We start from the raw sequence: 18,621 nt of genomic DNA on the forward strand, positions 1-18,621 counted from the left end.
TAACCATGTTTCAAGTTCTTAATAACCACATGCAGCTCAATATTCCCATTTTTCAGAGTACATACTTTTAATTTCTATATAGTGAATCTAAAGGCCTTTTAAATTTTCTTACTCTTTACATTTTAATGCTTCTTTCCACTGAATTCAGATATTCACCTCTATGTTCTTCATTATGGTTCCTATTTAAGAGTTGAGACAATAAATATATACACCTAGCAGCCCTTTAGACATTAATGTACATCAGAATTACCAGGATTTCTTGCTAAATATTAAAGTTCTGGATCTCCATTCAGTAGATTTAGGGGAGGACCAAGAGTCTACATTTCTTTTTTTTTTAAGATTTATTTACTTGAGAGAGAGCTAGAGAGTGAGCATAAAGGAACGTGGGAGTGGGGGCAGAGAAAGAGGGAGAGAGAAAATCTCAAGCAGACTCTTCACTGAGCATGGAAGATGCCTAACTAATCTCACCACCCTGAGATCATGACCTGAGCCAAAACCTGAGCTTAACTGACTAATCCACCCAAGCACCCCAAGAGTCTAGATTTTCAAGAAATTCCTTAGGTGATTCTCCCACATACTCCTCAGGTGAAGCTGCATATCCAAGTTTATTTTATTCAGGGACTGAACTGAGACAAGAACTTAAAGCTCCTAACTCAATCATTATTAAGTGTATTTTGTTAAGAGTCTACCTCTTGCCAGGCAGAATTCAGCTTGACCAGCAGAAGAAGATACTGGACTGGTGAGAGTTATCTTTGGAAACTCTGATAAATATCTGAAAGGAAAATTTGAGCATAGGCGGTCTTGCCTAATAGGTGGAGATGAGGACAAAAATAGGTAAACATAGCTCACATACCTGATCCTGTTGCAGTCATGTGAAACAAGCAGAGTCCTTAATTTATAAAGAATTCTTGGGTTTATTCTTCTGGCTAAAATATCCAAATTTCATAACCAATTATTTATTATGTGACCCTCCTACTTTCAAGGTCATTAAAAATAGTTTCCATTTCTTCTAAAAATACAGAAAATATAAAAGAAAACACATCAACTCATCTCACAAAAATGAGTCCCTGTATTAAATAAATCCTTTGGTATATTTAATTTCAGCATTTTTTCTTCATGTACTAAATACATAAATATAAGATTTGAAGTAAAAATACAGAGGTTGCTTTTTTAAAACTGCTTTATTGGTTTCACAATATATGAGCATCTTTCCATGCAATAGGTAAAATTCTCCTGCTAACAAAATCTTACAGATTGGGTCAAAAACATATTTAACTCTAAGTAATAATAGACATATCAGAAATGAGTGACATCAAAAAGTTTACAACAAACGTATATCACGAACACTTAAGTTTAGAAAGCAAGAGTCTCCCTATTAATTTCAGGGTTAATATCAGGATTCAAGGCATAAGGCAAAACTCATCCTGATGGTCACGGTGAGGAGGGTCAGTGCTAACTGCCTGTAGACTATGACTGAACTGCTTTTCCTTCAGTTTTTGCATGAGTTGTCTCATCTCCTCCCCAATCTTTTCCATATTCTCTTCTCTCATCCTTCCCTGTGGCTCTTCAAGCCTCTGAAACACATCCCACCTATACTGCAGGATGGGCTGCCTAACACGGAACCGCCTACGATTTACTCGAGGCACACAATATTCACCAGTTTCCAAAGGGAGGGCCAAGGGCTCTCCGTTATTAGTATTTTGCTCCTTTTCTTCATATTTTTTATTTTCCTGGTCAGTATTTTCCATGTTGAGATTTTTTACTGCGTGTTCCTCTTGGGACGCCATTGCTCCTAGGAGACAAAAGATAAAAGAAGGGGTTGAGTTTTTGGTGGACAGGTCAGCACCGAGGACAGAAGCCTTACTGCTCATCTTTCAGAGCCCTGGATATCAACGGTTTTTAAAAATTTCATTTTCCTACCTGAAAAGCCTTGTGCGCCCTCTAGGGGGCCTCCAGTTCGGACCCTCCCCCTTCTCTCTCTTCTCTGTCTTACCTCCCTCCAAACCCACCATTTTCCTACAGTTCCATCCCCAGGCTTCTACAGTCACCAAAATGGAGGATGGGGGACAGGGGATGACGTAGATGGGAGGGGGTCTCAAACTCGGCTCTGCACCCGACCCCCACTCTGTCCCCCGCACCGACCTGGGCCTATCCTTGCTGTCTCCTCCTTCTCCCGATTCTCGCCGTGTGGGCGCCGCCTCGTCACTTGACACCTAGGCCCGCAGTCCTGCAAAGGGCCAGCGTGGAGGGAGTGGGGAGTGTTGCGAAGCGTTTGGCGCCGACCTGCCACCACCTGGTCCCTTCCGGGTCCCGGGCCCCCCTGGCCGCCCCCCTAATCCCCATCTCCGGCTCTCAACCCTAGCGTCCCCCCACCCCGCCCGGGAGGTTCACTATTTTCCTGCAGGTACTCGGGGGTGATTTCCAGTCGCTCTTAGTTGCTCTGCTGCCCTCTGGCCGCCCCCGCACCCCCACCCCAGGGGGCCACTACGGATGTTCCCAAGAATGCGGAGGGTGAAGAAAGCTGCTGCGCTGATCCAATGAGCCGGCTTCGAAAGTAGGCGGACCGCCGCCGCCCTGGCCTCGCGCACCGGCCCCGGAGCCCTTACCTGCTCCGCTTTCCTCGGGACTGACGCCAGCCCGCCGGGCGCAGAACAGCTGGGAGCTGGTACCCAGACGGGAGTGACGACTGCACCGAAGGCTGCGTCGCTCTGCAGCTCCACGTCACGTGAGCGCCCCGCGTCACGGATGAGCTCTCTCCCCTCCCACTCCACTGCCTCTGGAGCTCTAATGGACCCTGACCCCCACGTCCCCTATGTACCAACTACCCCTCTGTGGGTTTGTGCACTGGGCCACGACGCTCACCTTCTTGTCAGTCACTCAGTTTTTGTACTCTCCAATCTGAGGGCCAGCTAGTGACCTCACCGCTTAGCGGTTGGGGTTTGCCCATCTTTGGGTACCAGGGAAGGTCTGCATATCACCCTCCCCCTCTCCCCAAGGCCTTGGCATTGGTTTGGTCTTTTCAGTTTTTTCTTCTCTTCTCCCTAGTTGTGTATCTGCTTCCTAAAATTTTCTCTTTATTATCTTTTTAAAATAAGTATTGCTCAAAAAACATAATTATGAGGTTTCACTCTTATAAGACATGCTTCAACACGGGGAAACTCATTTTTTATGTTCTGCATCACACAGAAAATATTTTCTCTGGGCTCCACAAAACTTCATTTTATTTTATTTTTTATTTTATTTTTCACAAAACTTCATTTTAGAACATTTTACCTTGTTTTAATATTTTGTGAAAAAAGGTGGGGAGGGGTGCATTGGGGGACAGGGAATCTTCCTGAACACGAACAAACACGAACAGTGTTTTGAAAATGCTCAAAGAGAAATCCAGGTGTCAGATTTTGGTCATTCTATATAAATAATCCACTGTTTCCCCTATTTCTGAAACAAATTTTAAGATATGTTAATAAACATTTATATTTTATTCTATGATAACATTCATTATGTATGGAAAAGTATTTGCTGACAACTGAAGCCATCTGCTGAAATTTGATGGCCATTATTGATGATTTTGAATACCGAAGCAAAGGGAAGTGCTCTGAGGCAGTGGCAGGTTGAGGGATGCAGAGATAGATTGTCCCTGCCCTGACAAGAAATTGGGAAGGTGCCTGTCTTCCCAATGCCACATACAAGGGCCTTTTATTTCCTACATTCAGGCTCTTGACTGCTTAATCCAAGAATACAGGTAGACAAGTGATCAAGGTAATGACCTAAGTAAATTCTTTTAGTTTTTTTATTCCCCACCCCCCAAAAAAAATTCCCACCTAGTGACTCACCTCCCAGACAGATGTGTAGGGGCAGGGCTCTGTTCTCATACCTCTTCTATACCTCTATGGTAGAGGATTCCAAGAACAGTAGAGATTTGATTGCTGTGGGGAAAGCCTCCCAAGTCGGCCTGTTCTTTCTGTTACCTTGTCCAGGTGGAAGACTCCGTGGGACATTCCTGCTATCTTTAACCTGGGTTAGGAAGTGCAGACTGCTGGGATCCTCACCCTATCCTCCCCACCTCCAGGGCACTCAGGAAGAACCAGGCCTTGCTGTAGGGTCACTATTTGCCAATCTATACTCACCCTGGTACTCCCTCATTTATGCCAGAGACCAAGGAACACTGACTACTGACCATCCTGAGTAAACTTGTTATTTTCAACACAGAAGTCTGTGGAACAGATATTCAAATATTATCTGTATATGTGAGAAGGTGGTAATATATTCACATTTCTGTTGGGGAGAGGGGCCAAACTTCTTAGCTGATTCTCAAAGAGGCCATGATTCATCACCTCTAAAAAAGTTTTAAAATCTTAGGACTACCGGGTGCCTCAGTGCTTGAGTGTCTGCCTTGGGCTCAGGGCATGATCCCGGGGTCCTAGGATGAGTCCCCCATCGGGCTCCTGCATGGAGCCTGCTTCTCCCTCTGCCTATGTCTCTGCCTTTCTTTCTGTGTCTCTCATGAACAAATAAATAAAATCATTAATTCTTTTTTAAATCTCTATATATGCTGTCTCACTCTCTTTCTAGCTCTTGACTTTCACCTTAGACCTGCTTCTTTTTCAATTGTTTTCTGCCTAGTATCCACCCATTGGCAAACCCAGAATCTGGGCATTATCCTTGAATCCCTCATCATTGTTCCTCTAATTATTCATCATTGTTCCTATTAATTATCAATTAATAATCACATCTGGCTAAGACTCTCATATCTTTTTAAAACAGCAGTATGGAACTATAGTTTACATACCATAAGATCTGCCAACTTAAAGTGTACATTTAATGGTTTCTAATATACTTAAAGAAATGTTCATTCATCACCATAGTCAATTTTAGGACATTTCAGTACATCAAAAAGAAACTGAAAAAGTACACCTTCACTAATCACTCCCCATTCCACAATTCTCTTCAAGCCAAGACACCATTAACATAATATGTCTCTATAGATTTCCCTATTCTGGATATTTCACCTAAATTAAATCATATAATATGTGTTCTTTTGGGATTGACTTCTTCATTTAGCACAATGTGTTCAGAGTTCATGGCAACAAAACAATTAATCATTTGAGGAACTGCTAAATGTTTTTCCAAAGTGGTTGATCATTTTAAACTTTCTTACCAGCAGTATATGAAGATTCTGTTATCTCTACATCCTCATCAACATTTGTTATTTTCTGAAAGTTTGCTTCTAGTCATATTAGTGAAGATGAAGTAGTATCTCATGATAGTTTTGATTGGCATTTCCTAGATAATTAATGATGTTGAGCATCTTTTCATGTTATAGTTCTGTTCCCATTCCAATGTGTGTGTTTTGTTGCCAAACCACCAAGCAATTCTCTGATATCACTTGAGTTAATTCAATTCTGACACTATGTATTTGGAGATAGTATCAGATTCTACAGCTTAAGGGCTCAATCCTGCAAGATTGCCCTCCACTTCAGATGCCAATAACAACTTCAAGTTATTACTTGTGCTCCCTCCTTAGGTTTGATTAATATGTTGGACAGGCTCACAGAACTCCAGAAACCAGTTTACTCACTAGATTACTCATTTATCACAAAGGATATAAATCAATAGGTAAATGAAATACATAGTGTGAGATCTTGAACAAAGGAGCTTCTGTCACCATGGAATTTTCAACCCTGCACAGCAGCATGTGGTTCACTAACTTGGAAGCTCTCTGAATCCCATCCTTTTTGAGTTTTTATGAGGCTTCATTACACAGATATGATTGATTGAATCATTGGCTATTGAGGATTGATTCAATCTTTCCTGCACATCTCCCCTCCTTGGAAATCCAGGGAGTGGGACGGAAAGTTCCAGCCCTCCAATCATGGTTGTTTCTCCTGGCAAGCAGCCTCATATCTTTAGGGGATTTCCAAAAGTCACCTTATTAATAAACTCAGTTGTGGTTGAAAGGGACTTGTTATAAGTAACAATGACACTCATTTTAGTTTTTTGGCTCTGAAGTGACAAAAGACCAAATATTATAACAAAAGACACACTTTTATTGCTTGTATCTCTTAGGAAATTCCAAAGGTTTTGGGGAGTTTTGTGGCAGAGGCACAAAACCAACCCAAGCATTATCAATCTTTTTCATCTTTGCAAATCTAGTAAATTAAATTAATTAAATTTATTTTAAAAATAAAATATACAAAAATCTCACCTTATTTTTCATTTCATTAATATACTTGAGAATCTTTCTCCATGGTTTTTAGATATTCTTTTTGTGTGTGTAACTTGATTGTGTTTGTGTTCTTTGCTCATTGTTCTAGTGGTGTGTTTTGCATAATTTGAGTCCTTTAAGCTGAATAATGTCTGATGAAAGAATGCAAGAACCAAAAGTTGGGGTTTGTATTAATAAAAACAAATGACAATCTTGGGTTTCTCATGGCTCCAATTGTTCATTGAATTTACAACCATTGTTTGCACACTGTGATTTTTCTGAATCAGGAGGAGATTGCTGCCGTGTCACAGCACATCAGGATGACAAACGTCTGGCAACAAGAGATTATTTTTTGCAGAAGAGGAATGGACTTTATCTATATATGCCAAAGCCTTTATACTTTCTGTTCTTGCTGCCTTTGCACAAAAGTCATCCAGGGCATTTCCCTGATACTTAATTTCAGTCCTTTTCCTGTGAGCCTCAATTTTGGTCACAACAGTTTCAGAAGGTAAGAGAATAGCTGCAAGAAGGTCATTTGCTTGCTATTTTTGATTGAAGTCTCAGTGGATATAAAGGAAAGCCCTTGGTTTCTATAACATCCCCAAAACACAGATGGCCCCAAAGGCATACTGGCTGTCAATATAAATATTAATAATATGTCCTTTTGATAATTGGCATATTCTGATAAAGATATAGAGCTCTGGTTGTTAAGTTGATTTAGCTTAGGAAAGTTTAGCCTCTCAAGTAGTACGTACTGGATAGTAACAGTATAGCCTGCCTGGAAATTCTGATTTTCATTTTTACAATATGATCCATCAACAAACAAAATTCCATTGGGATTAGTCAAAGAGGCATCTCGAAAATCAGGATGCAGTGTCCTAAAATTCAACATTATTACTTCCGAGTCATGGGCTTTGCCCTTGTCAGGCAAGGGTAGTAACTATAAGATTAAGAGTGTTGCAATGTTTAAGATGGAGATTAGGTGGTAAAAGCAGGAGGTTCTCATAGAAGGATAGCCTGATTGCAGAAAACTGCTGAGTCAATTCAGAATTAAGAAGATATTGGAGAGCATGTGGAGTTTGTTAATAAATGCCATTTCTGGAGCTTGGGAAGATGGCAAAGTAGAAGGACCTAAGCTCACACCATTCCATGTTTACAACTAGGTATCACTCACAGCCAAATAAATAAACAGGAGAGCAAGCTGAAGACTGGCAGAACAAACTCCACAACTAAATGTAGAGAAGAAGCCACATCTAAGAGGTTAGGAAGGGCAGAAACGGTGGTAGGAAGCTGCCCGCAGGAAGGAGGCAACTGCAGTCACAGAGAGGGGAAAGCACCAGGGAATACCTGGAGTTGGGGGTGGGGGTGGGTGGAAAACAAATCGCCAAACATCTGTCCTTGAAAACCAGAGGGGATGAATTCGTGAGTTTGTATAACCAGTGGAATTTGGAAACTAGAGTTTCAATTTTATTTTATTTTATTTTATTAGTTTCTTATGAATATTTAATTTTATTTGTATATTTTTTATTGGAGTTCGATTTACCAACATATAGTATAAGATGCAGTGCTCATCCTGTCAAGTGCCCCCCTCAGTGCCGGTCATCCAGTCACCCCATTCCCCCGCCCACCTCCCCTTCCACTACCCCTTGTTCGTTTCCCAGAGTTAGGAGTCTCTTATGTTCTGTCACCATCTCTGATATTTCCCACTCATTTTCTCTCCTTTCCCTTTTAGTCCCTTTCACTATTTTTTATATTCCCTATACGAGTGGAACCATATGTTTGTCCTTCTCTGATTGACTTACTTCACTCAGCTTAATACCCTCCAATTCTATCCACGTTGAAGCAAATGGTGGGTATTCCTTGTTTCTGATGGCTGAGTAGTATTCCATTGGAACCTGGAGTTTTAAAAGCCAGCTGACTCACCACTAGAAGAGCATGGAGGGCAAGTGATAGTTGGGTTTCAACCCTTAAAGAGACAATAGCCTTCTGAGAGGCAAGATAGGCAATTACTGGCATGAGGCACTATATGGCCTTGGGCTGTAGTGGATATTGAGGTGATTTGGGAAGAGGTTTATTATGTCTATCTGAACTTTTATAGGTTCTCCATTTTCTATTCTCCAATTGTTAGTGTTAGAATTAGCCCATGAATCTTCAAACACCTGGATTAAATTAAAGATCATTTCCTAGAATTATTCCTATTCTATATCAAAGAAAGATTGTGAGAAACATAAATATTAGGTTCAGTTTGGTCAGAAAATTCTAAAGTAAGCTCTCTGTTTGAGGCAAAATATATCAGCCTCTTCAATTTGGAAAGGAGATCTCTACCTAATACATTGACTGGAGCTGTGTCACATAGCAAAAAGAAATGTTTTTCGGTGAAAGGTCCCAGAGTCAATTGCACTAATTGAGATAGAGGCTTTCTCTGAATTTTATTAGATACCTCCACTATTAGAAGTTTCTTCTCTATTCAGAGAGATTTATTGTCTTATGAGACTGGGGTTTAAAGTAGCTCCAGCATCTACCAGACGTTGGCAAGATTTTCCATTAATCTTGATTTTAGTTTCCTCTTGGTATTTTAAGGGACATACTGATAGCAGTGTACCAGAGAATCCTTCAGTCCTGTCAATCTTGGAAGAGATCTATATGGGGGCTCTTCTTAGAGGGTAGAAATGAAAGCATTTAAGTTGATGTTGAAGGATTTGCACAAAACCTTTGAGGACAACCTTTTTTTCAGTGTCCCAGTTGATTTCAAATAACACTGCTTCCTGAGTTAGTGTTTTGATGATGAACTCCTAAGAAGATGTAATGGAGGAGGTGCAGGTGTTGTTTTGGGCTTCTGGCCTTGGAGCTGTTGCAGCTATAAGGCTAATAACTTGGACTTTTGTTTATAGTCTTGTTCCAACATCCTTTCAAAATGCACAGCAATGACCATGAATTCAGTCAGACAAGTGGCTTTCCATACTATTTTCTGTCTCTTAACCCACTAATCTCAGAAGATAATCCATTTTCAAATAAGGCAGCTAGAGCAGGTTGGAAAACATCACTTATTGTATGGAACCCAGAATGCCATAGAAAGAGAGCTTCCAGACAAGCTTTAAAGTCTGCCACGGATTCATCTTTCTTTTGTTTGCATGTTTGAATAATAGGCCAATGATTGAAGGCAAGCATGACCTTAGGAATAGCTTTTAAAAGATGGTTTGCTATTTTACAAGCTTTTTCTGGTCCATAAGGGGACCATGTTGAAGATCAAGGATCTCAAATATCATCCTCAGAGTTTTGCCATTCTGCTTCCACATCCTTTTTTGGACTTCATCAGGTCCTACCAGTGTGTGCACAAGTTGATAAAGATCTTGCAGCCAAGGATTATAAGCTCTTATGAGGAATCTAAATTCTTCTGAAAAATTTTGAGGATACTCCCTGGGTTTAAGAAATTAACTATAGCCATTAGTTAAATCTTTGACAAAGGAGTAAAAGATACATGGAGAGGATCACCTGCAGCCTCAAGTGGTTTTAAGAGTTAACTGTTTAATACTTTCTTCAAAGTAGAAGGACAATTTAGATAAAGAATTAGTATACTGTGAAAACTTAGGTAAAGGAGGATAGAGGGGAGCAGTAGGAATCATGTCAGTCTTATAGTCTTTTGTTTTAGGTAGCTCTTGTGTCTTTGATTTTTCACTGGCTATTTGTAATAACATTTTCAATCAAGCTATTGATTCTGGAGGCTGAAACCTTATGGAGGCTTCTGCATACCAGTTAAAATAGGTGTCCCATTCTGTTTGATTTGGGAACACTTAATTTCAAGTGCACTTCTTAAATAATCTTTTCTAATTGGAACATTCTGCATAATGGCCATTGTAATTCTAGGTTGTCCTTATTAAGATTTTGCCATTTTTCTGTAGTATCTACAGCTTCCAGGACCAAATTTCTTAGACATAAAATAAGCAGGTGTGCTGGAAGGTGGTGTGTTCAGTTCTTTGGAACTTTAGGATTCCATTTCTTTAGCTAAGCCTTGGGTCTCTTGGAGGCAAATTAATACCTAAGAGTGATGTGCAGCTGGGTTAGGGTTTGTACATATGAAAGTGTATCTCATTGCTTGGAAATTTTCTTGAGGTTTTCAGATGACCTAGTGTCAATCTAACTCATTCCATGATCAACATATTCTAACACAAGTCTTAGGTGATGACTGCTCTAACAGCTTTTGATCGCTCACCCATGCCCACCAATTTTATGGCCCTGGTTTCTGAGATTCTCATTTACATAGATCTATTCTTACTTTATCTTATGTGTATATTAACAGAAACTAACAGAAACTGTGGAAATAGGACTCTGGGCACCAGCAGAAACCAAAGAGATAGAGATGGTACTGACCAAGAAAAGGCCTTAGGTATGTACCACCAGCAGTTCCCAAAGTGGAACTACCGACTGAAACAGCAGTCTCCAAACAAATGGGAACTGTGGACTAACCAAGGGCTGAGGACTTGGATTCTAGGTGGAAACATCTGCTAGTTCAGGTTGACCTGCTAGGCTTTGAACTGAAGTGTCAATTATCTCAGGAGCTCAATGGAAAGTGAGCAGAGCTCCAAATCAAGAAGAAGTTACCCATGGTCCTCAGAAATTATGGGAAAGACAGAGAACTTAAAGAGTTTGCAGGTCTCAATGCCTATTTCTCATTGTCTCCAAAGTCTCGGAAATCTGCCTCAGATCCCATTGCTGCCACCAAAACTGTTAAAAAAAATCAACTGATTAATTTTTAGGATCTTATTGACTGTATTCATTTATTCAGGAATCAAGCAGCATTTAATTCAGCAGACAAAAAGGAGGTCTGAGGAACTGTACAAAATTAAATGTTTTTTTAGGCAGGAGGTGGCAGGAACAAGGAAGACATACTAGCAAACACTTTCCTTTGGAGCATGGCAAGAGTATGTCAGACAGACACCTAACTAGTGCTACTTAGGTGATTCCTGATTGAGTAGCTTAAGATTAAATTTCTGAAAAATCAAAAACTGTAATTTAAGGGGCGCCTGGGTGGCTCACTTGGTTAAGCATCTGACTCTTGATTTCGGTTCAGATCATGATCTCAGAGTTGTGAGATCAAGCCCTGTGTCGGGCTCTGTGCTGAGCATGGAGCCTGCTTAATATGTTCTCTCTCCTTCTCCCTCTGCCCCTCCCCCTTCTCTCTCCTTCTCTAAATAAGCAAACAAACAAAACCTGTAATTTAAGTCTTGGTTTGAGCATATGGGGCTTAGCTAACATAAGTAACTTCATTTTGGGCCTTTTTTTTAAACAGTCCCCAATACTGTACTCCTCTTTTCCTTTACTCATCTTACTCCTATTTCTTTTTTCTTCATTTAATAAATATATGTAAGCAAATAATTTTTAAAAAATTTATGTATACATAAAAAATTTATGTATACATAAATTTGGTATGCCCCTGTTTTGGATAAATAGTGCATATGTTACATATACTTCTCCATTTTCATATTTTACTTACTGATATTTACTAGCAATCTACTATACTAAGATAATGAAGTATTATCTATCTAATACACAGCATAATACTCTTTGTGTGGATGTTCCATAATTTTTTTCTCACTCTTCAGTTTCACCTTTCCATCTTTTTCACTTCTTTTTATCTTTTGACTCCTTTTGCCTATTTCTCCCACCCTCTACTGCCTGCCTCTGGTAACCACCAATCTGTTCTCTGCATCTAAAAGTTTGCTTCCTTGCTTCTTGCTTTCTTCTTTATTTCTTTTTAGAGTTCATATATAAGAGAGATCATACAACATTTTTCTTTCTCTGTTTGATTTATTTTACTTAGCATAATGTCTTCAAGGTCCATCCATGTGTTTGCAAACAGCATAATCCCATTTTTATGCCTGAATAATATTACATTGTGTATGTATATTGTGTGTGTATATATACACACATTTATACATGTATCCATCAATGGACACAGGTTACTTCCATGTTTTGGGTATTGTAAATAATGCTGCGATGAACATGGGGGTGCATATATCTTTTAAAGTTGATATTTTTATTTCTTTAAATAAATATCCAGAGTAGAATTGCCAGATTGTAGGGTAGTTCCATTTTTAATTTTTTGAGGAACCTCCATACTGTTTCTATACTGGCTGCACTAATTTACATTCCCGTCAGCAGTGCACAATAGTTCTGTTTTCTCCATATCCTCACCAACACTTATTATTTATCATCTTTCTGAAATAGCCGTTCTAACAGGCATGAGGGGATAACTCATTGTGGTTTTGGTTTCCATTTCCCTGATGATTAATAATGTTGAGCATCTTTTCATGTACGTGTTGTCCATATTTATGTCTTCTATGGAAAAATATCTATTCAGATCTGCTCATTTTATTTATTTATTTTATTTTTTTAAGATTTTATTTATTTATTTGACAGAGAGAGCAAGAGAACACAAGCAGGGGAGCAGCAGAGGGAGAGGGAGAAGCTGGCTCCCTGCTGATCCTAGGACCCTGGGATCATGACCTGAGCCGAAGGTAGAGGCTTAACCAACTGAGCCACCCAGGCATCCCAGATCTGCTCATTTTAAATGATATTGTTTGTTGTTTTTCTGTTGAGTTGTATGAGTTCTTTATACATTTTGAATATTAAACTTTTGTCAGGTATATGATTTGCAAATTTTTTTTCCATTCGTTAGGTTGCATTTTCATTTTGTTGGTGGTTTCTTTTGATGTTCAGAAGCTTTTTAGCTTGATGTAGTTCCACTTGTTTATTTTTGCTTTTGTTGTTCTTGTTTTGGTGTCAGATTTTTTAAAAAGCCAAAGACCTATGTCAAAAAGCTAACCACCTGTGTTTTCTTCTAGATGTTTTATGGCTTCAGGTCCTATATTCAAGTCTTTAATCTATTTTGAGTTAATTTTTGTGTATGGTGTAAGATAGTGGTCAAGTTTCATTCTTTTGCATGTAGTTGTCCTGATTTCCTATTTTTAAACTGAATTTTTTCTTTTTATTATTCTTGATATATGAGAGTTTTTATATATTCTAGGTAGAAATCCCTGATCATATATATATAATTTGCAAATATTTCAGCCCATTGTTTGGGTTATCTTATCACCTTCTTAAATCATGCCATTTAAAACACAATAGCTTTTAATTTCAATAAAGTCCAAATTATTTACTTTTTTCCTTTGTTGGTAATTTTTTTGTTGTGATACCTAAGAAACTTCTGCCTAACTCAAGATCACAAATACTTAATCTGTATATTTAAGAGTTTTGTGTTATACTTTGACAATAGTCACATGGTTTTATTTCTGGACTTTTAATTCTATTCCATTGTTATATATCTATCTTTTTGTGAGTACCACACTTGTCTTAATTGCTATTGCTTTGTAGTAAAATTTGAAATTTAGAAGTGTAAGATCTATAAATGTCTTCTGATTTTTTTTATTTTTTTTAAGATTTTATTTATTCATGAGAGACACAGAGTGAGAGAGAGAGAAAGAGAGAGAGAGGCAGAGAGAGAAGCAGGCTCCATGCAGGGAGCCCAACATGAGACTCGATCCCAGGTCTCCAGGATCACAACCTGGGCCGAAGGTGGTGCTAAACCACTGAGCCACCCGGGCTGCCCTGTCTTCTGATTTTTTAAGATTGTTTTAGCTACTGTGTGTCTCATGCATTTCATTATGAATTTTAAGATATGATTGTCAGTTTTTGCAAAGAAGGTACTTGGAATTTTGATAGAGATGGTGCTAAATCTATAGAAAACATCAAAGTATATTTTTATCTAAAAAATTAAGTCTTCCAATTCATGAACATGAACATATTTCCATTTATTAGTATTTTAAATTTCTTTCAAGTGTGTTGTAGTTTTCAATATCAAGTCTTGCACTTTCTTAGTTAAATTTGCTCCCCAGTATTGTATTCCTTTTGATGCTATTGTACATAAAATAGTGTTCTCAATTTCATTTTCAGATTGTTCATTGACAAGTATAGATATATAACTGATTTTCATATATTGACCTTGTATCCTGAAACATTACTGAACTCGTTTATTAGCTCTAATTACACTTTTGCATGTGTGTGTATAGAGTGAGGCAATGTTTAAAAAAAACAACAATTTTGCAATTGCATTGTAGATAATGGTGCCAGAATGAATGCTATATATCTAAGATCCAAAATAAAATAAACATTTCCACTATCATCAGATTTATTCAAAACGATTATCAGTGGTTTTCTTAGTAGTAACTTGCAGGCCAGAAGGCAACATGATAATATATTTAAAATGGTGAATGAAAAAAACCATATCAATGTGAATTCTTTGCCCAGCAAGTGTCCTTCAAATATGAGGGAAAATTAAAACATTCTGAAACACAAACTGAGAGAGTTTGGAAAGGTAGAAAAGGAAATTACTTGTGCAAATATAAAAAAAGCATGATTGTAACTTTGGGTTGAAAATTTACTTTTTACTCTTTTACAGGATTTAAAAGACAAAAACATAATCTATATTAATGGATACACAATATATAAAGATATAATTTGTGACATCAATAACATCAAATGAGGGAAGGAGACAGTTGGAAAGTTGTAGAGTTTTGTATGTGATTCAAGTTAAGTTGCTATTGGTTTAAAATAGATTGTTAAAACTTTGGATCTTATATATCATGTTTACAGTAACTAGAGTAAGTATTTATAGGATATACAAAAAAGGAAATAAGAGAATAAAAGTGTGTCACTACAAAAAAAATCAACTAAGGACAAAGGAAGGCAATCATGGAGAAAATGAGGCACACAAAAAACTATAAGACACACAGAAAACAATAACATGGCAACAGTAAGTTCTTCCTTATCAGTAATTGCTTTAAATGTAAATATAAGTTTAATATAAATGTAAATTAGTCTCCCTTATCAAAAGACATAGATTGGCAGAATGCATTTAAAAACCTAATCCAACTATTTCAGTTTTTATCCTAGAGGATAATGTTGGCCAAAAGAACATACCAAAGATGATGTAGAAGGGCAATTGGTATCTCTTAAAGCAATATTTTTTTGCTGGTACAAAAGGGATGGACAACATAAATGATAAAAACTGGGGTCATAAAAGTATATGAAATAAGAAATGGGATTGTGATTTTAATTCTCAACCTAAAGCACCAAGTCATGTCCTTCCTAAGACAAAAGGTATTAGAACTGGCAATGGTAGACATTAACTGGGCCATAAGGGATCTGTTCTGCCCTGACTCATATCCTGTGACCTCAAACCTAACCAATTTTGATTGAGTGGGTGTGTGATTTTTGGATGGAGAGGCAGGGATTTCAATAGAGGTGTGAGACATTAGGGGATCCTGGCATGGTTAATTGTGTCAACTATGGCTCTAAATAGATGGTATCTGAAGTTCTTTCACCAAAATCTCAGTACCCCACATGCTTATATATGACAATCTATCTCTTGGACTGTCTCTGTGGGTATAAAACAGTAAATATTACTCAAAAAATGATAAGTACTTTCATTTTAGCTGGTGCAAGAAACAGTTACCTTGCACAAAGTACAACAGGATGACAACCTCTGTTGGCTGTCTATGGGTAGTGAGTCCCAATTGAAAGTTATGAAAATGGAGAGTAGGCATGAAGTAAACAAAAAGTAGTGCATTTGGACTTTCTGTGGGTGTCAGGCCCTTCATGACCCTTGGGATGTTCTTACCTAAGAGGATTTCTGGTTCTCAACTGCAGAAATCAACAACATGAAGGCTTCCCAGGAAGTGGTGATCTGAAAGGTCTTTGCAGATGTAATTAAGATAGGAATCTCAAAATGACAGCAGCCTGAATTAAGGTGGATTCTAAATCTAATGACAAATTTCCTTAAATAAATTTAAAAAAAAAACGGAAAAGGCGAAGACAAAATTAGAGGGAAGAAGGCCATGTGAATTGGAGGCAGAGACTTGAGTTATGCTGCCACAAGCTAAGGAAACCCCACAGCCACCAGAATCTGGAAGAGGCAAGAGAGACTTTCCCTTAGAGCCTTTAGATGGAGCATGGCATTGCTGGTACTGTGATTTTTGATTCTTGGCTTCCAGAATGTGAGAATTAATCTCTATTGTTTTAAGACATCTGCTTCATGGTACTTTGTTATGGCAGTCCTAGGAAACTAATACAGATTCTAGCATCTGGAATGATGGGCTGTGACAACAAATACCTAAAAATGTGGATATAGCTTTGAAATTGGGAAATGGGTAGAAAATGGAAAAAATTGAAGTACATGACAGAAAAAGCCTAGGTGGTCTTGAAGAGACTGTTCGTGAAAATACAGTGCTTCTGGTGAGGTCTCAGAAATGAAGAGCATATTATTGGAAAATGTAGGAAAGGCAATCTTTGTTATAAGATGTGAGAAAACTTGGCTGAATTATGTTTTGTTGGATGTAAAGTAGAATTTCTAAACAATGAACTTGCTTATTTTGCTGAGGAGATTTCCAAGCAGTGTTTCTCCTTGCTGTTTACGGTAAAAGGTGAGAAGAAAGAGTTAAATTGAAGATTGAATTGTTACCTCTCAGCATATTTAGGTTGCAAAAGATTTTAAGTGTGTTCTGGAAAAAAAGCTGCTTATGGTTGACCACCCTTTGCTCAAGACATTAGATGTGTGGCTAATGGATCCAATCAATTTCTCAGCAGATTCCAGAAATAAAGATGAGGTTATCCAGTAAATATCTGTGGAAAAACCCCTTGTCTGATGGCATGGATTTCCTAGTCATACATGGAAGATTCACAAGGTTTTTAAGAAGAGTGTTAGACTACTTTGGACTTATAACACTGCCAATTTGACTTGAAGATAACAAAGGAGGCACAAAGTGAAGGAAGGCTGTCAGACATCTAGGATTCTAAAGGTAGGAAACATGATGATAGAGCTACTTGGCTGCTAATATGGGTCATTCCTCAAGAAAAATATAGAATTATTATGAGGGCAAAGACACAGATATAGAGGCAGAGTCCAGAGAACGCAGGGCAACTGTGATGGGCCCATAGAATAGAGCCTCAAGCTACAGAGGATTATTCCAGGCTGTTGAAACCTATAAGAATTTACTTTCCTGGAATTTCAAATTTACTTGGGAATAGTCAATTTTTTTTCAATCCTTTCAAGTTCTCCCTTTCAAAATGAGAATGTATATCAGATGAATTTACCACCATTTATTTTGGAAGCAAATAACTTGTTTTCAAGTTTTATAGGTCCAAGATGGAGAAAAATTTTACCCAACTTAAGTCTCACCCACACCTGATTTAGATGATGAGATTTGGGACTTTTAAAATTAATATTTATGGGCTCCTGGGTGGCTCAGTGGTTGAGCATCTAGACGCCTTTGGCCCAGGATGTGATCCTGGAGTTCCTGGATGGAGTCCCACATTGGGTTCCCTGTGAGGAGCCTGTTTCTCCCTCTGTCTATGTCTCTTCCTTGTCTCTGTCTTCTAAAAAATTGATATTTAGATGAGATGTGGCCATGGAATGATGGAGGCAGGGATATGAGTTATGTTGTCACACAGGAAAAATCACCAGGAAAACCCGAAAGCTGGAAGAGGCAAGAAAGGATTCTTCCAAGAGCCTTCAAAGGAAAATGGCCCTTCTAGCACCGTAATTTTGATTTTGGACATGCAGAATGGTGAGATGATCAACTTTTGAAATTTTAAATTTTAATTTATTTTATTGTAATGTTATGGCAGTCCTAGGAAACTAATACATCAGTACAGAAAACATGCATGATACCATGCATTTACACACACACACACACACACACACACACATTTCTCTGATAATACAATCATTACCTTTCTTTTGTCACTTATTACCTTATCACAATATTTGCAGTTGTTATTTTGTAGATTATTATGCTTACAGAGCTTTTGATATATTTACTTGGGTATTCCTAATGATCTTATTAACAATTTTAATAACAGTTTCCTTTCTCTCTACTTATGTCTTTATGTGTCAATGTCAGTAATATATGAAGACAAGTCTTTTCTCCTCAGGTTCTCTTGTGCTCTTTACTGCTGTTTTTCCCTAAATGGAATTGTTGCTAAATTTGAATAGATTTGTATGGCTAAGAAGGAATACTGTTCTCTGCCTAAAACTATTTGACTAATACACTAGGGGCACAGAAAAGCATCCCCAGGTATGACAGAGTGAGAGAGAACATGCCCCACTGTGGTAGCCACACAGCCACAGGGCACACACATAGCCTGGGCGTTAGAGAGGTCCAGTTTTTGAGCCTCTACCCTTACTGTTTTCCAAGAGTCACTGAGCCTCTTTGACTCTCCTTTTCTTTCTCTGTGGACCAGTGGTCAAAATACAGGCCTCAAATGGATTTTGCATAGATTCAACATAACATGCTATGTCACTATTTATTAAGAAGAGAATCAAGGATCCTGAGTGGGAAAATACACAAACTGTTTTGAGA

General features: G+C 38.3%; 2 protein-coding genes across 2 annotated transcripts in view; both read right to left on the reverse strand.

Annotated features, from left to right (window-relative positions):
- Nucleotides 1-1,175: 1,175 nt before the first annotated feature.
- Nucleotides 1,176-2,680, reverse strand: LOC121483195 (protein BEX1-like). The gene is made up of 3 exons (XM_041741539.1): nucleotides 2,607-2,680; nucleotides 2,143-2,227; nucleotides 1,176-1,792 (listed from the first exon to the last, which is right to left on the reverse strand). Exon 3 carries the CDS (start codon nucleotides 1,785-1,787, stop codon nucleotides 1,401-1,403), a length of 387 nt encoding a protein of 128 aa, XP_041597473.1. The 5' UTR covers nucleotides 1,788-1,792; nucleotides 2,143-2,227; nucleotides 2,607-2,680; the 3' UTR covers nucleotides 1,176-1,400.
- The window catches only part of LOC121482676 (nuclear RNA export factor 3-like), a 24,776-nt gene continuing 8,545 nt past the window's right edge, over nucleotides 2,391-18,621 (reverse strand). Inside the window, 1 exon segment of the mRNA XM_041740492.1 lies at nucleotides 2,391-2,810. Within this exon segment, the coding sequence (XP_041596426.1) occupies nucleotides 2,391-2,810 (420 nt within the window).

The sequence above is a fragment of the Vulpes lagopus genome, chromosome X (assembly GCF_018345385.1).
Source record: "Vulpes lagopus strain Blue_001 chromosome X, ASM1834538v1, whole genome shotgun sequence".
Classification (NCBI taxonomy): domain Eukaryota; kingdom Metazoa; phylum Chordata; class Mammalia; order Carnivora; family Canidae; genus Vulpes; species Vulpes lagopus.